The 19,023-nt window shown below is 48.7% G+C and overlaps 1 protein-coding gene across 3 annotated transcripts in view; it reads left to right on the top strand.

Moving 5' to 3' along the window:
• CCKBR (cholecystokinin B receptor) overlaps positions 1-16,794 on the top strand; it is a 197,255-nt gene extending 180,461 nt beyond the window's left edge. For all 3 annotated transcript variants that reach the window (XM_063950795.1, XM_063950794.1, XM_063950793.1), the window contains 3 exons: positions 2,476-2,740; positions 9,325-9,452; positions 15,425-16,794. In XM_063950795.1, the coding sequence (XP_063806865.1) occupies positions 2,476-2,740; positions 9,325-9,452; positions 15,425-15,957 (926 nt within the window). In that variant the 3' untranslated portion in view covers positions 15,958-16,794. The remainder of the gene's footprint in view (positions 1-2,475; positions 2,741-9,324; positions 9,453-15,424) is intronic.
• Positions 16,795-19,023: the final 2,229 nt, after the last annotated feature.

Below are 19,023 nucleotides of genomic sequence, written 5' to 3'. Positions count from 1 at the left end.
GTTAGGATCCAGCCGTGCTACTGCGTATGTGTAGACATCAGACTTCACGCGTGTGAGAGACCTTTGCGGATCCCTCAAGTGTTTTTATAAATCTTCTCTGAGGAGATCAAGGTAGGGATTCCCTTTCCTGGGGTATATGGGCACTTCCAAACACACAGCAGCCAGCAAAAAAAGCACACCAGTCCAGGGTTTTCATGCAATCTAGCCGTAGCTAGCTTTATTGTACAGTACAGATAAACAAAACATAAAATAAATCCTAACCTGTCTGAGGACTAACACACAGATTCCCTCTCTAAGCATGAAAGGACCCAATGCCCCCACCACAACAAAGGCATATGCACATTACTCACACACACACATCACACTGTCTCTGAACAAGCTGCTACCTATTCCCCCAAGAAGTGAGACCCCGAGTAAATCCCTGACACAGCAATATTGGTCTCTACAGGTGCAGGCACTAATTAGCCTGATCTCAGGCTGAAGGCCTAAAGACCCGATATGGGCCTAATGGATGGAGCCGTCCTTCTCTCTCCATCCACAACTCCAGGAACCCTTATCCAGCTTTTACTAAAGCTCAAAACATTTTAATTAGCCTGTTTTGTAGTCACAGTCATTTTCCTTTGGTCTTAAATCACATACCTGGTACAAATGAATCTCTTGTGTACAACCTTACTAGTGCTTTCATCACACGTGCCCTACAGTATCTGTCCCCCGCAGACCATTTATAACCAGTGACCCAATGAAGACTCCAGCCATGCTCCATTGCATGTATGTCTCTGGCTACACTGGGGGCAGCTCCTAAGGGGGTTAAAAGTCAGGGTCACAAATTCAGGCTCATACAGTATATCCAAGTCACACACAGATATACAATTGTTGAATATCAAATTATTCAGTGCGGTCTCGTGAAGCGGTTTTGTTGCATCGCATTGCGACTAAGAGACACATTTGGATGAAAGAGATGCACAAATGACACTACACCATTTGGCGCAGCTCACTGGTGCCAGATGTCTTGCGCTGCATGATGTATTGAGGCTAGGACCGGCGTATCATTCCATCACCTAACAGCAGACATATTTCATCTTTAATTCATATTATGACCTCTGTGCTGTCAGCAGTCTCCAGGTGTAGCTACCTGTCTGCTCTGTCTCCACGCGCTATTATATTGTGACTTTATACCTGTTTTATAAACTAGAAAAATGTACTTATGACTCAGGCAGTCGGGGAACTGAGAATAAAGCAGGAGAGGTGTGATTATAGTGATGGATGGACAGTATAGGGCAGGGGTCCTATATGTCATAGCATTTGGGGATAAGTAGCATTTTCAGGTGATGCTTTATCATATTATCCAGTATAAGTTCCTCTGCAATGGCAGCATTTCTCCTCTACAAGTACTTAGATGATTTTCTGGGATATTACGTCCAACTATGCTTAAAGCAGAAATCCCACAGAGGCTTTTATTTTATTGTTACATTTTAAATTAATCTTTTTAAGCATACGTTTCCTTTCAATTGGGGGGGGTCATTTCGACCTGATCGCACGCTAGGTTTTTTCACTGCGGTGCGATCAGGTCAAAACTGCGCATGCATATGCACCGCAATGCGCATGCGGATCGTACAGGTACAAAGCGGATCGTTTCTGAGTGATCGGTTTTACGAAGAATCCATACGCACAGCCGATCGCAAGGAGATTGACAGGAAGAGGGCGTTTGTGGGTGGCAACTGACCGTTTTCTGGGAGTGGTTGGAAAAATGCAGGCGTGTCCAAGAGTTTGCAGGGCGGGTGTCTGACGTCAATTCCGGGACAAGACAGGCTGAAGTGATCGCAGCGGCTGAGTAAGTTCAAACCTACTCAGAAACTGCACAAAACTTTTTTGTACCGCTAGGCTGCACAAGCGTTCACTTGCAAAGTGAAAATACACTCCCCAATAGGCGACGATCGGTACCATTAATGGATAACCTCGATGGTTTAAAACCATCTGTAAGGAATCCATTGATGGTTTTACACATCTGTGGTCATACTTGCGTTATTGTAAAATGAACTGCCGGCCAATCAGAGCCCAGGGGTGTGGCTTTGCAGGTGTCAGGGGGCGGGGCTAAGTTCACTGCCCTGACACTTTAAAGAAAAGAAAAAAGAAGAAATTCGGTAGCACTGAGCCATTGATTGCAGGAAACCATCTGGTTCTCCCCCATTGATAGTAAAAGTATTTGACATTGGTCATAGACCATCGATGATTTTGAATCATCGAAGGCTGATGGCCGTCTCTACTCTGTGGAGGGGCATCCTGAGTGCGGGCCAGACGCACACCTCTCAGCATGTCATGTGATGGCAGAGAGGGAGAGGATGTCACCGTGCACAGAAAGGCAGAGCTCAGAGGTACATTCCCAAGCCTCTCTGCTCACTACTGTTTTCCACAGCATTGATGCTTTAAGGCCCAACCTGTTTCTCATCACTCACATCAAATGTCATCCTTCTACAGGTATGTCTGTCAGCGTCTCCACCTTCAACCTGGTGGCCATCGCCATTGAACGCTACAGCGCCATCTGCAATCCCTTGAAATCTCGCGTCTGGCAGACCCGGTCTCATGCCTATAAGGTCATCGCTGCCACCTGGATCCTGTCTGTTGTGATCATGATCCCGTACCTGGTTTACAACAAACTGGTGGAGTTTAACATGAAAGCTGGAAACAGACGGGGCTACCAGTGCCGACTGAAGTGGCCCAACGAAGAGGTGCAGCAGGCGTGGTGAGATTCTCCTTGCGGTCTGTGTGTGACCAACTGGCGCCATAGTCTCAGCCTAGACACATTCTTCCCAGCACGCACCGTCCTCCGGCCCCACATCATCTCTCTATAAACACACTTATTTCTGTACGTCCCTGGTGTAGGAGGAAAGATACAGGTTATGAGCTGATGAATAGTCTCTTCCATATATATCAAGGCGTTATCGCTAACACACTGTGCTGGCCAGCTGGCTTTCCTTTATCCTGCACATAATGAGAGCTGATAAGAGGCTCTGAATGTGGGACTAGAGAGATAGGTCCTCGGAATCCGGACAATATATATAATAATACATATACATATTATTTCTATAGTCCTGCCTTTACTATCCCTCTGCATCTGTGCACTGTCTGTGAGAATAAATGATCATATTATCAGCATAGTAATAAATCATGTACAAAATATAAGGTGCAACAGAATGTGCTGGCGATATACTAATAAATACATTTTCTGTTTCCTTTCTCTGTTCTTGGATTTCATGGTATTTCTCTCATTACCCGTTCTCTCATTACCCGTGCTCTCATTACTCCTTCTCTCATTACTCCTTCTCTCATTACCCGTTCTCTCATCACCCGTTCTCTCATTACCCGTTGTCTCATTACCCGTTGTCTCATTACCCATTCTCTCATTAATCCTTCTCTCATTACCCATTCTCTCATTACTCCTTCTCTCATTACTCCTTCTCTCATTACTCCTTCTCTCATTACTCCTTCTCTCATTACTCCTTCTCTCATTACTCCTTCTCTCATTACCTGTTCTCTCATTACTCCTCTCATTACTCCTTCTCTCATTACTCGTTCTCTCATTACCTGTTCTCTCATTACTCCTTCTCTCATTACCTGTTCTCTCATTACTCCTTCTCTCATTACCCATTCTCTCATTACCTGTTATCTCATTACCCTTTCTCTCATTACCCGTTCTCTCATTACTCCTTCTCTCGTTACCCGTTCTCTCATTTCTCCTTCTTTCAGTACCTGTTCTCTCATCACTTCTTCTCTCATTACCCGTTCTCTCATTATTCCTTCTCTCATTACCCGTTCTCTCATTACTCCTTCTCTCATTACCTGTTCTCTCATTACCTGTTCTCTCATTACCCGTTCTCTCATTACTCCTTCTCTCATTACCCGTTCTCTCATTACTCCTTCTCTCATTACCCGTTCTCTCATTACTCCTTCTCTCATTACTCCTTCTCTCATTACCCGTTCTCTCATTACTCCTTCTCTCATTACTCCTTCTCTCATTACCCGTTCTCTCATTACCCGTTCTCTCATTACTCCTTCTCTCATTACTCCTTCTCTCATTACCTGTTCTCTCATTACTCCTTCTCTCATTACCTGTTCTCTCATCACCCGTTCTCTCATCACCCGTTCTCTCATTACCCATTCTCTCATTACCCGTTCTCTCATTACTCTTTCTCTCATTACCTGTTCTCTCATTACTCCTTCTCTCATTACCTGTTCTCTCATTACCTGTTCTCTCATTACTCCTTCTCTCATTACCCGTTCTCTCATTCTCTCATTACCCGTTCTCCCATTACCCGTTCTCCCATTACCCGTTCTCTCATTACCCGTTCTCTCATTACCCGTTCTCTCATTACCCGTTCTCTCATTACTCCTTCTCTCATTACCTGTTCTCTCATTACTCCTTCTCTCATTACCCGTTCTCTCATTACCCGTTCTCTCATTACTCCTCTCATTACTCCTTCTCTCATTACCTGTTATCTCATTACTCCTTCTCTCATTACTCCTTCTCTCATTACCTGTTCTCTCATTACCTGTTCTCTCATTACCCGTTCTCTCATTACCCGTTCTCTCATTACTCCTTCTCTCATTACCCGTTCTCTCATTACCCGTTATCTCATTACCCTTTCTCTCATTACCCGTTCTCTCATTACTCCTTCTCTCGTTACCCGTTCTCTCATTTCTCCTTCTTTCAGTACCTGTTCTCTCATCACTTCTTCTCTCATTACACGTTCTCTCATTATTCCTTCTCTCATTACCCGTTCTCTCATTACCCGTTCTCTCATTACCCGTTCTCTCATTACTCCTTCTCTCATTACCTGTTCTCTCATTACTCCTTCTCTCATTACCCGTTCTCTCATTACCCGTTCTCTCATTACTCCTCTCATTACTCCTTCTCTCATTACCTGTTATCTCATTACTCCTTCTCTCATTACTCCTTCTCTCATTACCTGTTCTCTCATTACCTGTTCTCTCATTACCCGTTCTCTCATTACCCGTTCTCTCATTACTCCTTCTCTCATTACCCGTTCTCTCATTACCCGTTATCTCATTACCCTTTCTCTCATTACCCGTTCTCTCATTACTCCTTCTCTCGTTACCCGTTCTCTCATTTCTCCTTCTTTCAGTACCTGTTCTCTCATCACTTCTTCTCTCATTACACGTTCTCTCATTATTCCTTCTCTCATTACCCGTTCTCTCATTACTCCTTCTCTCATTACCTGTTCTCTCATTACCTGTTCTCTCATTACCCGTTCTCCCATTACCCGTTCTCTCATTACTCCTTCTCTCATTACCCGTTCACTCATTACTCCTTCTCTCATTACCCGTTCTCTCATTATTCCTTCTCTCATTACCCGTTCTCTCATTACTCCTTCTCTCATTACCTGTTCTCTCATTACCCGTTCTCTCATTACCCGTTCTCTCATTACTCCTTCTCTCATTACTCCTTCTCTCATTACTCCTTCTCTCATTACCTGTTCTCTCATTACTCCTTCTCTCATTACCTGTTCTCTCATTACCTGTTCTCTCATTACGTGTTCTCTCATCACCCGTTCTCTCATTACTCTTTCTCTCATTACCTGTTCTCTCATTACTCCTTCTCTCATTACTCCTTCTCTCATTACTCCTTCTCTCATTACTCCTTCTCTCATTACTCCTTCTCTCATTACCTGTTCTCTCATTACCTGTTCTCTCATTACCTGTTCTCTCATTACCTGTTCTCTCATCACCCGTTCTCTCATCACTCTTTCTCTCATTACCCGTTCTCTCATTACCTGTTCTCTCATTACCCGTTCTCTCATCACCCGTTCTCTCATTACCTGTTCTCTCATTACCTGTTCTCTCATTACTCCTTCTCTCATTACTCCTTCTCTCATTACCCGTTCTCTCATTACCCTTTCTCTCATTACCCGTTCTCTCTCTCTCCATCAATGTCTTCCATATACACTGTGTTGCATCGTTTGAATGGTGTTCCCCTATTCCCTGGAAGGGTCACGCTGCTATCATTACGTGTCTGTTATACTTTATAATAAAAAGATATGAAAGAGGACGGGAACATGTGCTATGAAATGATAAAAACATAACGCCCAGCAGTCAGTAGGCCCCGGGATAGTATGATGCGCTGGGAAGCTGCACACTAGTCGGCCTGTCCTTTGCTGTATTGAGCAGCGCTGCCGCCAACTGTGTCGTCCTCGTGGTAGAAGCCTGGACAAAGCAAATCCAGTATAGCAAAGTTCCTGTCTGACCTAGGATATAGAACTGTGAGATACTCTGCAGAGCGTAGACAAATCAATGGTAATCCTATATAAAGGTATATATTCTCATGGGTGTAAAGTGCACATGGCGCTCTGTGAGAATGACATGATTCCTTATTTTACCAGCGTTTGCAGATTATCCAGAGTATGAAGGAACACGCTGCCGTACCCTCAGCCCACGCGAGCGGCTTATTGCGCCTATTGTTTACCTTTGCAGCAGATAACAGGCCATTGAGGAAAGTTGCATAATTCCACAAGGGCATCAAATCTCTTATTTACTTCCAGGTTATCAGATCTTAGTAAATACAGAGTGAGGAATGACAGCAATGTTCCTGAAACCTCACACCACAACAGTCTGCCGGCCAGGGCAGGAGGCTCTCCTCTGTGCCTCTGCACTAACGCCATCTACTGTATGTAGTGTGTGACTTGTGAGTAACAGGAGAGAAGGTCACAGTCTAAGATAAGGAGCCTTACTAACTGCGCCGTGTAGGTGACACTTCTGCTGGACTGCTATGTGTCCTGCAGGTTCTGTGCATGTCAGGTTCCCCCATGGCGGTCAGCGAGGTGGTTGTGTAGGTCTCAGGCTGTGTCAGGGAGCTGGTTGTGTCATTATTAGGGGGGTCAGGGAGCTGGTTGTGTAGTTTTCAGTGGGGTCAGGAGCTGGTTGTGTAAGTCTCAGGGGGTGAGGGAGCTGGTTGTGTAGTTATTAGGGAGTCAGTGAGCTGGTTGTATAGGTCTCGGGGGTGATTGAGCTGGTTGTGTAGGTCTCAGGGGGGTCAGGGAGCTGGTTGTGTAGGTCTCAGGGGGGTCAGGTTGCTGGTTGTGTAGGTCTCAGTGGAGTCAGGGAGCTGGTTTTGATGGTCTCAGGGCGGTCAGGGAGCTGGTTGTGTATGTCTCAGAGGGGGTCAGGGAGATGGTTGTGTAGGTCTCAGGGGGGCCAGGGAGCTGGTTGTGTAGTTCTCAGGGTGGTCAGAGAGATGGTTGTGTAGGTCTCAGGGGGGTCAGGGAGCTGGTTGTGTAGTTATTAGGGAGTCAGTGAGCTGGTTGTGTAGGTCTCGGCGGTGAGGGAGCTGGTTGTGTAGGTCTCAGGGGGGTGAGGGAGCTGGTTGTGTAGGTCTCAGGGGGGTCAGGTTGCTGGTTGTGTAGGTCTCAGGGGAGTCAGGGAGCTGGTTGTGTAGGTCTCAGGGGGTGAGGGAGCTGGTTGTGTAGGTCTCAGGGAGGTGATGGATCTGGTTGTGTAGGTCTCAGTGGGGTCAGGGAGCTTGTTGTGTAGGTCTCAGGGGGGTCAGGGAGCTTGTTGTGTAGGTCTCAGGGGGGTCAGGGAGCTTGTTGTGTAGGTCTCAGGGGGGTCAGGGAGCTGGTTGTGTAGGTCTCAGGGGGGTGAGGGAGCTTGTTGTGTAGGTCTCAGGGGGCCAGGGAGCTGGTTGTGTAGCTCCTCGTGGGGTCAGGGAGCTTGTTGTGTAGGACTCAGTGGGGTCAACGAGCTGGTTGTGTATGTCTCAGGGGGGGAGGGAGCTTGTTGTGTAGGTATCAGGGGTGTCAGGGAGCTGGTTGTGTAGGACTCGGGGGTGAGGGAGCTGGTTGTGTAGGTCTCAGTGGGCTGATGGAGCTGGTTGTGTAGGACTCGGGTGGGTGAGAGAGCTGGTTGTGTAGTTCTCAGAGGGGTCAGGGAGCTGGTTGTGTAGGTATTAGGGGGGTCAGGGAGCTGGTTGTGTAGGTCTCAGGGGGGTCAGCGAGCTGATTGTGTAGTTCTCAGTGGGGTCAGGGAGCTGGTTGTGTAGGTCTCAGGGGGGTGAGGTAGCTGGTTGTGTAGGTCTCAGGGGGGTCAGGGAGCTGGTTGTGTAGGTCTCAGGGGGGTGAGGGAGCTGATTGTGTAGGACTCGGGTGGGTGAGAGAGCTGGTTGTGTAGTTCTCAGAGGGGTCAGGGAGCTGGTTGTGTAGGTATTAGGGGGGTCAGGGAGCTGGTTGTGTAGGTCTCAGGGGGGTCAGCGAGCTGATTGTGTAGTTCTCAGTGGGGTCAGGGAGCTGGTTGTGTAGGTCTCAGGGGGGTGAGGTAGCTGGTTGTGTAGGTCTCAGGGGGTTCAGGGAGCTGGTTGTGTAGGTCTCAGGGGGGTGAGGGAGCTGATTGTGTAGGTCTCGGGGGTGAGGGAGCTTGTTGTGTAGGTCTCAGGGGGGTCAGGGAGCTGGTTGTGTAGGTCTCAGGGGGCCAGGGAGCTGGTTGTGTAGGTCCTCGTGGGGTCAGGGAGCTTGTTGTGTAGGACTCAGTGGGGTCAGCGAGCTGGTTGTGTATGTCTCAGGGGGGGGGGGAGCTTGCTGTGTAGGTATCAGGGGGGTCAGGGAGCTGGTTGTGTAGGACTCGGGGGTGAGGGAGCTGGTTGTGTAGGTCTCAGTGGGGTGAGGGAGCTGGTTGTTTAGGTCTCGGATGGGTGAGGGAGCTGGTTGTGTAGTTCTCAGAGGGGTCAGGGAGCTGGTTGTGTAGGTATTAGGGGGGTCAGGGAGCTGGTTGTGTAGGTCTCAGGAGGGTCAGCGAGCTGATTGTGTAGTTCTCAGTGGAGTCAGGGAGCTGGTTGTGTAGGATCTCATGGGGGTCAGGGAGCTGGTTGTGTTGGATCTCAGTGGGGTCAGGGAGCTGGTTGTGTAGGATCTCAGTGGGGTGAGGGAGCTTGTTGTGTAGGTCTCAGTGGGGCCAGGGAGCTGGTTTTGTACGTCTCACGTGGGTCAGGGAACTGGTTGTGAGGGTCTCGGGGGTGAGGGAGCTGGTTGTGTAGGTCTCAGGTGGGTCAGGAAGCTTGTTGTGTAGGTCTCGGGGGTGAGGGAGTTGGTTGTGTAGGTCTCAGGGGGGGTGAGGGAACTGGTTGTGTACTTATTACGGGGGTCACAGTGCTTTTTATTTGAATGTCAGGGAGCTTGCTGTGTGGATACAGATTCTGGTGTGATGAGGTATGAGCCTCCTCACAGGGGAGTGAGGGATGAGGCGGGTGAAGCTATAGCAAACCGTTAACCAGTTGGGACACTTATGTGTAACCTAATCTGACCGTCTTGTCTTCTGCACCAGGTACGTCATCCTCCTGACCATGCTCTTCTTCATCCCCGGGGTGGTGATGATTGTGGCCTATGGACTCATCTCACACGAGCTCTACAGGGGGATTCAGTTTGAGATGGATTTAGACAAAGAAGCAAAAGGTATGGAAGTCAGTACACAAGGGGTGTCACCTAATCAGCTGTTTTCTTATGTATTGCTTTGGCCTTTTTTAGCATATATCCTTGGCTTTAAGTAGAATGTTGTTATTTACCATCTTTCTTTAGTTTGTTGCTCCTATTACTCTAGACTACCATGGCAACCACTGTTGCATGGCCCATGATGTAGGGAGCAGAGAAGCTTATAATGCCTCTCTGAGCTCTTTTCTACTCTATATCATCCTCATTCTGTCTCCTCTATATGACATTGCTGTGTCTGTGTATCACACTGTCTGACAGACATTTTTGTTTGCCAATTAAAGACACATCGGCGCACTGTCTTGATAGGAGTGCCAAAAATGGTAGGGGGGCATAGTGTCCCTGTCATTCTGATTACTCTCCTTTATTATTACATTATTACAGTACAATCAGCTATATTTAGCCTCTCTTAAATTGTATTATAAAGCTGAAGCCTAAATAAGTGCAGCGTTACCGACTAGCTTTATATTAACCATTTATATACTGATCAGGTGTCTGTTATTACGTGTGGTACTATTGTTCACATCTTGCTCTTACCCTGCGCGGTTTCTGGGATTGTCCAGCAAGCATTGGTTACTCCGAGACAAGGTGGTGACCTGCAGTGATACAGGCTGTGACACAATCCAGATTAGCGCATTTCTGAATATATACGCACTAGAATTTGAACTTTATTTGAGTTCCGGTTCTGACAGCTTTTTCATTTGTTTAAGGAAGTAGGAGATACACTATACAGTAAGGCGTCTATAGCTGTATTGCAATTAGCCAACACAATCTACAACTATCTTATCACTAGAAATAACCACATGGACACGGGCTGCATTTGGTTTAAAAGTTACAACTTGTATTTATTAAAGGTATGACCCTGAGCTTTTACAAAGAAGGACGCTACAAATAGCTCCAGGCATATGATTCTAAACTAAATTAGGAGATGACTGATGCTCCCCTCCCCCTGTGACAAGTGTTACCTGAGCTGTGAAGGCCCACAAACGTTTCTAATGGATAGTACGAGAGTATACGCTGAGAAAGTCCTCCCACAGAGATAGGCTAGACTAGCCGACCCTCACGGGGTATGTGCTCCACAACTGCTTCTTACACCTTACCTGGCCGCTGCTTTGTAGCGCCTTTCCGACACCGCCAGGTTCTAAGAACCGCAGCCTTCCACCCAAACAACCAACTGGACCGACTCTAGTAAAGGGGACACATCCCATAAAAAGTCAGAATAATGCACCCAAACGTAACCGTAATGCTGAACCACCAAACCACCAGACCTGGAGACACCCGAGAAACAGGCAACTGGTCCCAAGAACCCTGCCACTCATGCCGAGGGACAATCTCTTACCAGACTACACACACTCCAGGCCATTGAGCCTGTAGGGTGGACAAATCAGCCATCATCCACAAGATCAAATCAATGTCCTCCAGCTGTCCAACATCATTGCCACCAAGATGAGTCACCAACCAGGTTGGGCGCCCCCACCTTGCTCATACTGAAACACAAGGTCCAAGAGGACCAACACAGACCCTGGACTCCAAGCAACCAAACCTGACGACCTTCACATTACGCCTCTCAGCCCAATAAATAAATGGCCCACCAGCCACACTTGCTCAGATGGCTCAGAGAAAGCTGTAAGAGAAAACGGCTCAAAGCATCAGTAAGCCACCAAAAACACAAACTGCGGAAACGGCAACCAATAGAAGGAGGAGTTAATACACCCTAGGGAAGGAGAAGATCTAAAAAATCTCCCATGGACCATGAGAACTATAAGCCAACTGAATTAAGGCCCACTCGGAGGAAAGAACTAAAACAATCACTTCACACCTCCAGTTGTCGAAAGAGAGCCATTCAAAAACAGACGGGCAAAAAAGTATTTTTTTGGTCAGGAAAAACACAACTTTAAAGCTTATCACATCTAACATAAGACCGGCAATTGGAAGACTTCCACCGACCAATAGCTTGAATGGTAGAAGAAGGTAATCTGCTAGCCGCCGCACAAGTCGCTGCCCCAATCCGGAAGGAGTGCATGCTGTACTGCGCACTATCCAAACCCAAATGAACAAGCAAAACTTAAACACAACAGAAAACTGAATCTTGGTCAAGGGGGAAGCATCAGCATGCAACAACCACGGCAAATCCCTCGTAGGCCGCAACCCCGTGTACAAAACAGCCAAACACAAACAACAAATATCCAGGACAGAGTGAGCCTTGATGGTCACCCAACACCCACGACCTAAGTGAATTGTCTTGGAATGGAGAATTATGCAAAGGACAGACCCAACCTGAAACACCACGTGCTTGTTCAATAAGCCGGAGTCCGCAGATGTCTTACTACTAATTTGCTAATGCGAAAGTCTCCTAAAACAGCCAACACAAACGCCAAGCAGAATAAAAAAGATTCAAAATCTGAGGAAGCATCTGAGGGAACCTCACCCACTAAGTGCCCCAGGAGGGCAATATCAATCAGCCGACAAGAAACCCCCATCAGAGGGCTCTCCTTAGCCCAACCCTTATGCGCCTTGGACAGCACAAAAGACTTTGTAGGGTCGCAATGCTGCAAAGTCGGGAGAAAAACGATATCCCAGCCAGAGCAGAAGACATGGCTGCCTTAGACTGACCCAAACAAACTCAGCCAAACACTGATTCAAAGGCTTACCCACAGACTGATGCCTAATCTGACAAGCCTCCCAGTCATGTCACGCCGCCTCATAAACCTGCAAATTAGAGGAAGCCAGGCTCCTCCTGGCCAACCCAACTAAGCCGGCTAACGGGATCCCGGCAGACAAAACACTGGCTCTGGAATCCTGACCCCATTTCGGCATCCCGATTAGGGTCACAAGCCTGACCCTACCGAACAATCATACAGGGCCGCCGGAGAGGTATGCCGCGGGGAGGAGGTTAGGTTTAGGCTGGGGGTGGGGGGGTTAGGCTTAGGCTGTAGGGAGGGGGGGGGGGGGGTTAGGTTTAGGCACCTCCAGGGAGGACTAGGGTTGGGCTGCGGGGGAGGGAGGGTTAGGTTTGGGCTGCGGGGAGGTGTGGTGGGTTAGATTTAGTACTCCCCAGGAGGATTAGGGTTAGGCTGCGGGGGAGGGAAGGTTAGGTTTAGGCTGCAAGGAGGTGGGTTAGGTTTAGTACCCCCTGGGAGGATTAGTGTTAGGCTGCTGGGGAGGGAGGGTTTGGTTTAGGATATGGGGAGGGGGGTTAGGTTTAGTACCCCCCGGGAGGATTAGGGCTATGCTGTAGGGGAGAGGAGGGTTAGGTTTAGGCTGCGGGGAGGGGGGGGTATTAGGTTTAGGCTGCAGGGATGGGGGGGGTTAGGTTTAGGCATCGAGGAGGGGGGTTAGGTTTAGTACCCCCGTGAGGATTAGGGTTAGGCTGCGGGGGAGTGAGGGTTAGGTTTAGGCTGCTGGAAGGGGGGTTAGCTTTAGTACCCCCCAGGAGAATTAGGGCTAGGCTGTGGGGGAGAGGAGGGTTAGGTTTAGGCTGCGGGGGTGTTAGGTTTAGGCTGCAGGGATGGGGGGTTAGGTTTAGGCTTTGAGGAGGGGGTTAGGTTTAATACCCCCCGGGAGGTTTAGGGTTAGGCTGCGGGGGAGGGAGCGTTAGGTTTAGGCTGCGGAGAGGAGAGTTAGGTTTGGTACCCCCGGGAGGATTAGGGTTAGGCTGCCGGGGAGTGAGGGTTAGGTTTAGGTTGCGGGGAGGGTGGTTAGGTTTAGTACCTGGGAGGATTAGGGCTAGGCTGTGCGGGAAAGCAGGGTTAGGTTTAGGGGGGGGGGGGGTTAGGTTTATACCCCCCGGGAGGCTTAGGTTTAGGCTGCAGGGATTGGGGGGGGTAGGTTTAGGCTTCGAGGAGGGGATTTAGGTTTAGTACCCCCCGGGAGGATTAGGATTAGGCTTCAGGGGAGGGAGGGTTAGGTTTAGGCTGCGGGAAGGGGGGTTAGCGTTAGTACCCCCCAGGAGAATTAGGGCTAGGCTGTGGGGGAGAGGAGGGTTAGGTTTAGGCTGCGGGGGTGTTAGGTTTAGGCTGCAGGGATGGGGGGTTAGGTTTAGGCTTTGAGGAGGGGGTTAGGTTTAGTACCCCCCAGGAGGATTAGGGTTAGGCTGTGGGGGAGGGAGGGTTAGGTTTAGGCTGCGGAGAGGTGGGTTAGGTTTAGTACCCCCGGGATGATTAGGGTTAGGCTGCGGGGGATTGAGGGTTAGGTTTAGGCTGCGGAGAGGGGGGAGGGGGTTAGGTTTAATACCCCCCAGGAGGATTAGGGTTAGTCTGTGGGTGAGAGCAGGGTTAGGTTTAGGCTGCGGGGGGAGGGGGGTGGGTGTTAGGTTTAGGCGGCAGGTATGGGGGGGTTACGTTTAGGCCTCGAGGAGGAGGGTTAGGTTTAGTACCATCCGGGAGGATTAGGGTTAGGCTGCGGGGGAGGGAGGGTTAGGTTTAGGCTGCGGGAGGTGGGTTAGGTTTAGTACCCCCCGGGATGATTAGGGTTAGGCTGCGGGGGAGTGAGGGTTAGGTTTAGGCTGCGGGGGGTGGGTGTTAGGTTTATGCGGCAGGGATGGGGGGGTTACGTTTAGGCCTCGAGGAGGAGGGTTAGGTTTAGTACCATCCAGGAGGATTAGGGTTAGGCTGCGGGGGAGGGAGGGTTAGGTTTAGGCTGCGGGAGGTGGGTTAGGTTTAGTACCCCCCGGGATGATTAGGGTTAGGCTGCGGGGGAGTGAGGGTTAGGTTTAGGCTGCGGGGGGTGGGTTTTAGGTTTAGGCGGCAGGGATGGGGGGGTTACGTTTAGGCCTCGAGGAGGAGGGTTAGGTTTAGTACCTTCCGGGAGGATTAGAGGTAGGCTGCGGGGGAGGGAGGGTTAGGTTTAGGCTGCGGGGAGGTGGGTTAGGTTTAATACCCCCCGGGAGGTTTAGGGTTAGGCTGCGGGGGAGGGAGCGTTAGGTTTAGGCTGCGGAGAGGAGAGTTAGGTTTGGTACCCCCGGGGGGATTAGGGTTAGGCTGCCGGGGAGTGAGGGTTAGGTTTAGTACCTGGGAGGATTAGGGCTAGGCTGTGCGGGAGAGCAGGGTTAGGTTTAGGCTGTGGGGGGGGGGGGTTTAGGTTTAGGCCTCGAGGAGGTGGATTAGGTTTAGTACCCCCCGGGAGGCTTAGGTTTAGGCTGCAGGGATTGGGGGGGGGGGTAGGTTTAGGCTTCGAGGAGGGGATTTAGGTTTAGTACCCCCCGGGAGGATTAGGATTAGGCTTCGGGGGAGGGAGGGTTAGGCTGCGGGGAGGGGAGTTAAGTTTAATACCCCCGGGAGGATTAGGGTTAGGCTGCCGGGGAGTGAGGGTTAGGTTTAGGTTGCGGGGAGGGGGGTTAGGTTTAGTACCTGGGAGGATTAGGGCTAGGCTGTGCGGGAGAGCAGGGTTAGGTTTAGGCTGTGGGGGGGGGGGGGGTTAGGTTTAGGCCTCGAGGAGGTGGATTAGGTTTAGAACCCCCCGGGAGGCTTAGGTTTAGGCTGCAGGGATTGGGGGGGAGGGGGGGGAGGTTTAGGCTTCGAGGAGGGGATTTAGGTTTAGTACCCCCCAGGAGGATTAGGATTAGGCTGCTGGGGACATACAGTCTGTGTGCAATTTATCTGCATAGTGCTGTAAAAGTTATGTTCTACTGAACTATTACTCTGCACCTACATTAACATACTCCCCCCAAGGATTCATCTGATGCTATTATCCTCATCTAATGACATTTTCTCCTGTGTACTCTGCATTCTATTCCTGGAAGTACCTCCAGCCATTGAGTAACCCTAATTGCTTTTTTTTGTAATCTTTTATTTCTTCTACACTGTGTATAACATTATCCGAGTGTGATTTCAGTCCTGTGCGGGATATTATACCTGGTTTTCTGGGGTAATAACATAGGTGTCAGCATGAGAGGTAAGTGGGACGAGCAATAATAACCTTGTTCCTTTTGTCTCCTGCAGCTCATAAGAATGGAGTGACGGCAGCGACATCATCCTCTACCGCCATATGCGACGAGGGCGACGGCTGCTACATCCAAGTCAACAAACGGCGTAACACCATGGAGATGTCTACTCTGACCCCCGGCGGCTGCTCCAAGATGGACCGCGCTCGCATCAACAGCTCGGAGACCAAGCTGATGGCCAAGAAACGCGTCATCCGCATGCTCATCGTCATTGTGGCCATGTTCTTCATCTGCTGGATGCCCATCTACGTCGCCAACACCTGGAAGGCCTTTGACGAGCAGTCCGCCTTCGACATGCTGTCGGGAGCCCCCATCTCCTTCATCCACTTGCTGTCCTACACGTCTGCCTGTGTCAACCCCATTATCTACTGCTTCATGAACAAGCGTTTCCGCAAAGCCTTTCTGGGAACCTTCGCCGTCTGCATCAAGCCTTGCCGGCGCTTTCGCGAGCCTGAGGAGGACATAGGCGCCACGGGAGCGTCCCTCTCCAAATTCAGCTACACTACTGTCAGCAGCCTGGGTCCTCCCTGAGGACTTCTCTGCAGATTCAGGTTCTGCTCCCAGGACAACCACTGCCAAGGAAAATGAAGAGGTCCAGTCTTTGTGGCGTCCCACCAGACCTGCAACAAGAGATGCGATCTTGAATAGTTGAAGGGAACGGGGGTTCTGCGTTCAGGACCATGGATAATTCCCCTTCATTGTGAGTTCCTTGACGGCCTCTGCCTCTCAGTGTTGTCCTGTAGCATAATGTAATATAGAAACTGGAGACACAGCCATAGAAGAAGAAGCCGGATGTGGCGATCTCCCCGTAAACGTAACGTGACCCCCCCACCCCCCTCCTCCTTCAGTGCCAAATGCAGCACAACATTGATGGACAACTTTAAGAAACATGCATTATGTGAAATTTTGAAGTCTAAAAATGTGGAATTATATTTCATTTTATTTAAGGACCAGGCAAAATCCAGGTCTGTCCTGGGAAAAGTAGGGATCTGTCCCATAGATAGGTAAGGGAAATGAAGCCCCTTTTCCATAGATCAAACAGAACTGTGTCATGCCCTGCCCTTTGCCCCTGTTCTTGCATGGTCCCAACTTTTCCTTGTATTGTTTACTTTTGATTAATCCAACAAGATTGCCGGCAATTCTGATAGGCGTGCCTGGAATTAGTCGCTGACTAATAGGAGTCGTGTGTATATAAGTTGTGTATTCGGTGTTGTATATACAGTTTTGTGTTTGGGATTGTTGGCTCCGTGTCCTGTTCTGTTGGTAAGAGTTTGGCTCACCGAGCGTCTGCATCCAAAGACCCGGATTCTCGGCTGTTCCTTATTCTCCGCTAACATCAGCAATAAATATTTCACTGGTCGTAATGAATTATTGATCACTGAATCCGCTCATATTTTCTACTAGCGCTATCCCCCTGATATCAAAGTCCTGGGCAGGAAACGAGGCACGTCACACGCATGACTGGCTGTCTACTGAAATATCTTCACTCTATGTAGCGGCGGTCTCTTACAGTATGCATGGAAAATCCGCATGGTGTGCTTTTCTACTGCTAGCTGTGTCAGTGATCTGCAGACCTTACAGTCTAATGAGAAAAGGTTTGCTCGTGGAAATGAATTATACAGCGAGACGTGATTTTGGGATAATTATTTATAGTGACTATAAGGTTATTATTATTAGGCTGAATGCTGGAATATACTGTGTTCTGGTTTTTATGACACGTATTTAGCGCTAGACACCCCCCAGGGTTTTTGTGTGTACTATGGTTGCGGGGAGTCCCCACTGACAATGTAAGCTATATACCCCGCGAGGTGTCGCTTAGTGACCAACTGCACAAAACTGTACCACGCGAGGATATTTTTAGAGATGAGCGGGTTTTACTCAGATTTACTCAGATCTCAAAACGGCATCTTATTGGCTCACGAATGCCACGTGTTTTGGATAGCCATTACGAAAAATCCGTATAAACCGAACTTGCGTTAATTCTGGAGTTAAATCCGAACTCGCTCATCTCTAGATATTTTGTGTTTGGGTTCCTTTCTATGTGAATTTCTCTATTGAGGTGGAAGAAGACCTAACCCTAACAGAACCCAAGGGAAGTCTAGTTAATGTATTTAATATGGTTCTAGCGCCTCTTGCATTTAGTTGAATATCTTGTGTTTATGCATCTGGGGCACTAGGTGTGGTCCCTTTTATTCACTTAGGCTGCTTATTGCGCAAACTAGGGGGCGCTGTTTGTTTAATTTACCCCCAGGGATGAGGCCAAGCCCACATCTTCATGTGTCCCCACCCATGTCCTGCTTCCTGGACTGGAAATGATGGGTGTGGCCTGTCCTGATTCGGTTACGGCAACCCTAACCCATTTTGAAGAGGGGGAGGTTGTAAGCCTGTCAGTGATAGATTATTATAGTGTAAACAGCAGCACAGTGACAATGCTAAATTCCCTTGTCGTATAAACAACCCTTTATGAAGTCTAAGAACACTGTACGCTGTTTACTTAAGAAGTACCGTAATGGTACGCTAGTTGCGTAACGATCGCTCAGCCGTAGGCGAGACGCTCAAGCGTCACGTTCGCTCACGGCCCAGTGATCACAGGACACGTTATTGGCTATGACTAGAGTAATGATTCGCTATGGCGTAGCTTACGCTCGAGACCACGAGGAGGTCACCAGCGGCGCAGACGCTCACAACGCTATACCTTTATGTCTAAACCTTATACCAATGAAATTCACAGAATACCTTAATGTGAGTACAGGGTGTAAGTGTAACCTTGTGTAATCTGACTAACTACAAAGCTGCTTGAGCGTCACCGACGCTCAAGTGAACACTTAACACTATTGGAAATACACAGATACTGGTTTAGGGTCCAAAGCCTATTAACTGTATTATATCTAATATACTTGTAAAAGGGGATAACAGTACAAATGATACACTACAATATAACAGAGACTTCCTAACCAAAATACAATACTATCTAATACAATACAATACTAGTCTAGGGGAGATGTGAGAGAAAAGAGAAAGGAGAGAGAGAGAGAGAAATGGAGAGAGATGAGAGAAATTGGCTCACAGTAAGACAATGATTACGGAGAGAAACTTACGCACAAGGGTAAACGATCGCATGCGCCTGGACATCCAGCACCCGATTTTCAGCAATGAGAACCGTTGAAGAGTGAGAGCTGGATGTGGTCGGCCTGCCTATTTATGCTCCACACACAATGCAATCTCATAGTCCCTACAATCCCATTGTCCATTGGACGTCGGAATTCGGCCCTGTATCATAACAAAAGGTCATAGGTTGATTCATACAGGTGGGCTGTGACGATTTCAAACAGCTCAGGTGGGTGGGGAACTAGGTTTCCCGCCGCATACCTGAGTATGAGTAAATAATAGAAATGGACATAAACTTCTTATGTCCATAACTATTCGCACGAGCGATTAATACGCTCCAAACCAACACCGGAATATTGCTAATTAAATACTCTTCCGATGGGTACCAAACACTGCTGTATGACTCTTGTTAGACCCTTCGTATAACACAAAGAGGGATTCCTCAGCTCAGGGACATTCTATATTAACCAAACTTTCAGAAACTATCAA

Source organism: Pseudophryne corroboree, chromosome 2, assembly GCF_028390025.1.
Source record: "Pseudophryne corroboree isolate aPseCor3 chromosome 2, aPseCor3.hap2, whole genome shotgun sequence".
NCBI classification, from domain to species: domain Eukaryota; kingdom Metazoa; phylum Chordata; class Amphibia; order Anura; family Myobatrachidae; genus Pseudophryne; species Pseudophryne corroboree.
Note: the sequence above shows the minus strand (reverse complement) of the source record. Positions and strands in the feature narration are given on the sequence as shown.